This window comes from Aquarana catesbeiana, linkage group LG12, assembly GCF_042186555.1.
Source record: "Aquarana catesbeiana isolate 2022-GZ linkage group LG12, ASM4218655v1, whole genome shotgun sequence".
Taxonomy (NCBI): Eukaryota; Metazoa; Chordata; class Amphibia; order Anura; family Ranidae; genus Aquarana; species Aquarana catesbeiana.
The window spans coordinates 106132579-106139723 of record NC_133335.1 but is presented as its reverse complement, the minus strand read 5'-3'; the positions used below and the strand labels follow the sequence as shown (position 1 = coordinate 106139723).

The following is a 7145-nucleotide window of genomic DNA, read 5'->3' as shown; positions in this document are numbered from 1 at the left end:
AGAAATGTGCTTTTTGCCTTATTATCCACCTTAAATCATATTGCTAATTGCATATTGTATGTTTGTAGCCTAAATACTCAAATTTGCACTTAAAACTGTCATTTCGTAATTTTTTGAAATGCCAGTAAAAACGTGGCTGTGCCAGTAAATGTTGGGTGTTGTGTCAGTAAATTTCAATCTGGTAGAGTGGCAACATTGATGAAGGGGAATAAACCTTCCGGGGTTGAAGTGGTTAAGTTGTGTTACGACTTCTGCACCCAGTAAACCTGTACTGTGCAGTTACCCTACGCAGGATGGAAGTAAATCTTGATAACCTCCAATAATATGGCTGCACCCTAAGGCTGGACACTTTTCCATTAGCTTGATCTTCCGGGAACATGTGACCTACTGGAGGGCGGAGCGTAACGTCTGCTGCTCAGAATTGGGTCCCGGAGCTGTCATTCTCCTAGCCGGAAGTGAGGCTGCTTGGTATCGGAAACAGGGACGGGCTTCGATGAGGGAGCTGCTGGAGCTCGGTGGGCGAAGTTGGGAGAGGCCGAGGCTTGGGCCGAGGCCTGTGAGACTACCGGGGATATGCGAGGGGCAGCGGCAGAAGAGGAGGCCGCGTCCTACCGGGTGCTAAGCCGGTTGCTGGGCTGCGGAGCGGAAACAGGCGAAGAGGCCGCCCGACCCAGGCTCATGGTGTTCCGGAATACACTCCGAGGGGAGGAGGAGGAGGAGGCTTCAATAGAACCGGGGGCCGGGGAGAAAGCCGTGCCTGCAGAGGGGGCTCCTCAGCCGGCTGAACTGTGCCGCCACCGGAAAGGTGCGCACCCCGGGGAGGAAGGCTTGGAGTTGCAGCTGGGAGCGTTGGGGCTGCGGGGCGCCGGCTGCCCGTGTGAAGAGACCAGCGATGCGCTGCTGGTGCTGGAGGCACCTGAAGCCCGGAGGCTGGAGGAAGAGGAGGACGGGGAGAGCGGACAGGCCGGGGCCTCCGCCAGGAAAGGGACGGCGAGGAAGGGATCGTTCAGGATTCGCCTCTCCAGGATCTTCCGCACTAAGAGCTGCGCCGGAGCTGGAGGAGCCGCAGACAGGAGAGGAGCCGGAGACCTGGGAGGATCAGGGGGCAGCCTGACTGACATGTCCATGGAGCTGGGCAGGTGAGGGGTGTCATTATGTTCTCATTCTGCTGTCCTACAGAAGGCCATCATTATGAAAGCCTGCCTACATTTGTGGTGCTATCATTTCCTAATGGCACCCCAAACGCGGGGAACAGCCGCGTTTGGGTGCCTTTTGCGTTATATAACGCATAACACGATTGATGCCAAAAAGGAGCTACATAGGTCATCCTGTTTAAGTGAGTAGACAGCCCTCTGCTATCATACAAAAAAAGTAGCTCAGGTGTAAGTTCGGCATGTGCAACGTGGGCAAATGCACGTTTGGGTGCCATTATTGTTAATGGCGGCCCAAACTTGCGAAACGCTTAAGACTGTGCATTCCAGGAATGCACCAAAGAGCTGCTTTTGTGTTGGAACAGTGAGCAACCCATTCAAATGAATGGTGCTGTTCAAAAAAAACATGGCATAAAAGCGCAGTTAAAAACTCAACTGTCTGCAGTCGCTAGATGTGAACGGGGCCTACGTTTAACCACTTGCTTACTGGACACTTTTACCGCCTTCCTGACCAGGCCAATTTTCACCCTTCAGTGCTGTCGCACTTTGACAAGTGAGAAAGGGTCCCACAAGGAGGATTGGGATTTTAAGGGCAACTGAGTAATGGTAAAAAACCAAATATTGATTTATAACAGATTGTAATTTATTAAATGTTATAAAAAGCCAATATCTGCATAGAAATTGCAATTTGACTATTTAAGAACAACATCAGAATGTACAACAAATACAAATAAGTATTGTCTCCTAGATGGAAATTATGCCCAACGTGTTTCAGGAACTTGTCCTTTCCTCAGGGGCGGTTCTTTGTGGAAGACAATGTACATCAATAATAAAACATAAGTCAACATTGAGAATCATATAAACAGAATGCATGAAGTGAGCATCGTTAAGGGCAGGGGAGTGCAAGAAAATCATGATCCCAACACATGCAAGATTAACCCCACCTCCAAAAAAAAAAAAAAAATATATATATATCTCTCTCTCTTCATAAGGTTGTGTCTTATACATTACTACTAATTGACGCACATCACACGTTTGGGTTTTTCTGTGTGACTATAGTAATTCAGTACAGTATTTATACTTATTTGTCACCTTTAGCACCTGCATTGGTGTCCATCATGAACTCTGACAACTTTATTTGTTCATTTATGGCCATTCTCTAGCCATATTTTTTGGCTTGACTACCGCTTAACAGCCACTTCTTAAACTTATTGGCGTTGTGATCACTATGCGGTGCTAATCAGGAGTTTTTCATCTCTGTTTTGGATTCCATCTTCATTTCAAGTTAGGTTGTACCCAGCAGTGAAGCTATTTTCTTCTCTCTTCAGGTTATATTTTTATACATATATATTTGGAGGTGGGGTTAATCTTGCATGTGTTGAGATCATGATTTTCTTGCACTCCCCTGCCCTTAAAGATGCTCACTTCATGCTTTCTGTTTATATGATTCTTAATGTTGAGTTATGTTTTATTATTTATTTATTTATTTCAGGTACTTATATAGCGCCGTCAATTTACGCAGCGCTTTACATATATATATATATTATACATTCACATCAGTCCCTATACCCTCAAGGAGCTTACAATCTAAGGTCCCTAACTCACATTCATACCTATACTAGGGCCGATTTAGACAGGATCCAATTAACCTACCAGCATGTCTTTGGAGTGTGGGAGGAAACCGGAGTACCCGGAGGAAACCCATGCAGACACAGGGAGAACATGCAAACTCCAGGCAGGTAGTGTCGTGGTCGGGATTCGAACCAGCGACCCTTCTTACTGCTAGGCGAAAGTGCTACCCACTGCGCCACTGTGCCGCCCGATGTACATTGTCTTCCACATGAACCGCCCCTGAGGAAAGGACAAGTTCCTGAAACGCGTCGGGCGTAATTTCCATCTAGGAGACAATACTTATTTGTATTTGTTGTACATTTTGATGATCTTAAATAGTCAAATTGCAATTTCTATGCAGATATTTGCTTTTTATAATATTTAAGTTTGTTATCAATATTTGGTTTTGTACCATTACTCAGTTGCCCTTAAGATCCCAATCCTCCTTGGGGGACCCTTTTTCACATATTATTGCATGGGATGGTGGCAACAAATTAGTCCGTTTATGGTGAAATATATTTTTTTGGCGTTATCTTTGAATGACAATTGCGCAGTCATTCAACACTACCCAAACAAAATTTTTTATCATTTTTTTTGTCACACAAATAGAGCTTTCTTTTGGTGGTATTTAATCACCACTGGGTTTTTGATTTTTTTTTTTTTTTTGCTAAACAAACAAAAAAAAAGACCAGAAATTTTGAGGAAACAAACTTTTTCATAGTTTGTTAATATTTTTTTTTTTTTTTTTTAGTAAACAGGTATTTTTTCTGCTGCCCTGATGTGCGGTACAGATTGGCAGCGCTGGTGGGCACTGTAAGGACTGCACTGATAATCAGGACACTGATAATCCGTGCCTTGATTATCAGTGTACGTGTCCCTTTTAGAGAAGCCGGTTACTGGCTCTCTTACAGCAGGAGGAAAGGAGTGCCGATAACCGGCTTCTATTTACATCCATGATCAGCTGTGATTGAACACAGCTGATCACTTGGAAAAGAGCTGCTGATTGGCCCTTTACGTCAATCTGTGATCAGTGTCCTCCTGTGATCACGAGAGGCTGTCATATGATGGCCTCCCAGAACTGGCCACCCACGCTGTAGCCCTCATATGGGTATAGTGCGATTGGCAAGTGGTTAATGTAAAGAACCACCGCTTGGTGACTTGTACCTACCTGTAGGTACAAGGAATATCTCCTAAACATGCACCATTTAGGAGATTTTCACTATTTCTGCAGCAAGTGACGTCACTGGTACATCCACTTTGCACTCTGAATGGATTGCACAGCTGGTGCCCTAACTGATCACATGGGCAGCACCATGGCAACTGCATAGCAGACAGACAAAAATGGCAGCTTCTTTGGCTGTAAAGGATAGGAGAGTTTAATTCTGCTTTTAATAATGCCCTTGTTATAGGTGTAGGCCATATATGTACCTCCCGAACCCTGGCTGGAAAACTCCCAAAAATGGCATCATCCCATCCTGCATTGTTGCTGGGACATTGCTAAGACATTCCCAGACGATTCAAACCCCCTTGCATGCGCTCCTTCCCTGCTGTCGCAGTAGCTCTGAGTTAAAGTGTTGTTCCGGCCGAAATTATACTTTTTAAATAAAAATACCCCTATAATACACAAGCTTAATGTATTCTAGTAAAGTTAGTCTGTAGACTAAGGTCTGTTTTGTTAGTTTTATAGCAGTAGTTTGTTATTTTATAAACTTACAGCAGGCCGTGGCCATCTTAAGTGTGCATCTGAAGCCAGTGTGTATTTCTTCCTGGCTCTCATCCTTGCAGATCTCGCACATGCTCAGTGCAGCACAAGCAGTGTAATAGGTTTCAGGTCAGGTTTCCATAGCAACGGCAGTTTCAGAGGAAGTTGCCGCCCCTTCCCAGAAGGCATTGCAAACAGGAAATGATGCGATGGGCTGCGGCCAGGGAGGAGGAAGTGAAAAATGAATACAGCAGATATACAGTAGGTGTTGAGAAAAAAAATGTCAAAATATCCAATTTGTTTACAATGCACAGTTTAGTGAGAGATGCTGAAGAGTTGTAAAAGTGGGTGGAACTCCACTTTAAGCTATGCTGCAATGAAGGAAATAGTGGAGCACACTTGTGGGGGTTTGAGAGCTTACTCCCTTGATAATGGGGGTGAGCAGTAACGACTGGCAGTGTCTTGGCAATGTCCTAATAACAAGGTAAGACGAGATAATGCAATCTGTGGGAGTTTTTCAGACAACATGTACGTAGATGGCCTACCCCTCTAGCAAGGGCAAACTTTTGTCAAAGCACAGTTTGTTTTTATCTACAGATGCATAGGCAGATTTTTTTTGTAAAGATGAACTAGCCCTTTAAAACCACAGTCAGCAGCACAAGGGACACATTGTAAGTACAGTCCCTTGTGCTGCTTTTTATTTTAATTTGATCTAAACTGGATGTAAACTCGATTCATGAGCACATCTAGCTGCAGTGTTTTCTTATCTCTCTTCAAAGCACTAAGTCCTGTGGCTTTCTCGTGCTTCGTTCTAATGTTATGAGCATGATAACTTCTGAAAAGTTACACGTGATAAAACCAGCCTGACATTTGTGTCAGGGCGGGTGCTATAAATAGATTAACAAAGAGCTGGTCAATTCACAGCACAGGTCTGCAAGTCTCTCCCTATGAGGAGAGAGGGGGTATGTGCCTTTCCTCCAATTAGCTGTCTTAGACTGTATGGTCAAGACTCCCCTCCCCCTGCTGGAACAGGAAGAGAAAATTCTAACAGGATGTGCACTTTCTAAGGCTTCATGTACATGGGACGTTTTTACAGCCTCTCCTGAATGATTTAACTTGGCAGATGATAACCCGCGTTTAAAACGTCTGTTTTGCTACGCTTACATGGCGCGTATAGCCGCATTTTTTTTTTTTTTTTTTAAATAGCCAAAAATGGAAAATGCCTGTGAACAAAGCGCTGCTAAACACGAGTTACCACGGTTAGAAGCGTTTGGCGCTTGAAATGCCTCTAAACTCAGCTTCTGAACCCATTTTTTGCGTTCCAAAAAAAGCCTCTAAACTCAACTGTCTAGAAACGACTGTAAACAACCCTGTGTACATGTACTGAAAAGATGACATGGAGGAGAGTTCAGGAGCAAAAATAACCAACTGCTCCTAAATGTCCGTTTACCAGCAGCAGTGTACATGAGGCCTTAACAGTATATAAAGCTGAAGACTGCAGGTAGACATGTAAAACTTATGTAGGGAGATTTGTTTCATTCCTGTGTATCATCTGAGGCTGTTCAGTTCACTGGGGATATGTGAGGGTTTACAACCACTTTAAATTTGGCTTTAAGCCCAATTCAGGGCTGCTTTTGAATATACTCATGCATTGGGGTCCCCTCCCCTTTCCCAGTACTGCATAGGGGTTTAGTGCTTGCTTGGTTAGGCATAAGAAGGAATAAGTAGAAAAGCTTACCTTGTTTCTTGCTACCCTGGCAGTCAGAGGTCTTCTCTGCTGCCCAATGCTTTGTATATGATGTACCAGAGAACTGCGACTGGCCAGGCAGCAAAGTGAAGCAGTTTTGGGGGGGCGCAGTCTCACAAAAATGGAAAAGCCTGCATGAACGAGGAATAAGAAGGATTTGTACTTATTCCTTTACTAGTCAAACTAGCGATTTACTCCCCACTGCGTAGGTAAATTTAAAAGCAACCCAGAATTGGGCTTTAAAGGGTTTTATTTTCTCTTTCAGCAATATATTTTAAAGTCTATGCTTAGTAGAGGTGCGCATCTTCACTGGTGTCATGATTCGATTACGATTATTTGGTCTTCGATTCAATTCCGCGATGCATCACGATTACCGACGATGGTTTCTATTAAAAAAAAAATTCAAGCATTTGGAAGAATTCCATTTCTTAAATTTTATCTGCTTAAAAAAAAACCAAAAAAAAAACACTCCCTACATATAGCAGGACACAGACATGGAAGAGTCCAGGATATGAGGGAGGGGTAGAAACTGAAGGATGGAAGAATCCATGAATAAGAAATGAAGGATGGAAGAGTCTGGGGATGGAGGAATCCACGGATAGAGAATGAAATGCCAGGAGGTGTCTGGGGACAGGAACTGAAGGATGGGGATGAAGGAATCCATGGATAGAGAATGGAAGGCCAGGAGGAGTCTGGAGACAGGAACTGAAGGATGGAAGAGTATGGGGATGGAGATGGAGGAATTCATGGATAGGAACAGAAGGATAGAAGAGTTCAAAGATTAAAATGGTGGTGGGGGGGGGGGACTGAAGAATGGAAGCATCAAACGGGAGGGTGTTATGATAATCATCATGGAGTCCTGCAGGTGAGGAACATCAGAGGTAGAGGATCCCCTGTGCTGTGTACATGGCAGGTGTAAAGTTTGGGAGATTGT

General features: G+C 44.2%; 1 protein-coding gene across 2 annotated transcripts in view; it reads left to right on the top strand.

Moving 5' to 3' along the window:
- Positions 1-426: 426 nt before the first annotated feature.
- The window catches only part of SOCS7 (suppressor of cytokine signaling 7), a 159480-nt gene continuing 152761 nt past the window's right edge, over positions 427-7145 (top strand). For both annotated transcript variants that reach the window (XM_073608263.1, XM_073608264.1), the window contains exon 1: positions 427-1139. In XM_073608263.1, the coding sequence (XP_073464364.1) occupies positions 574-1139 (566 nt within the window). In that variant the 5' untranslated portion in view covers positions 427-573. The remainder of the gene's footprint in view (positions 1140-7145) is intronic.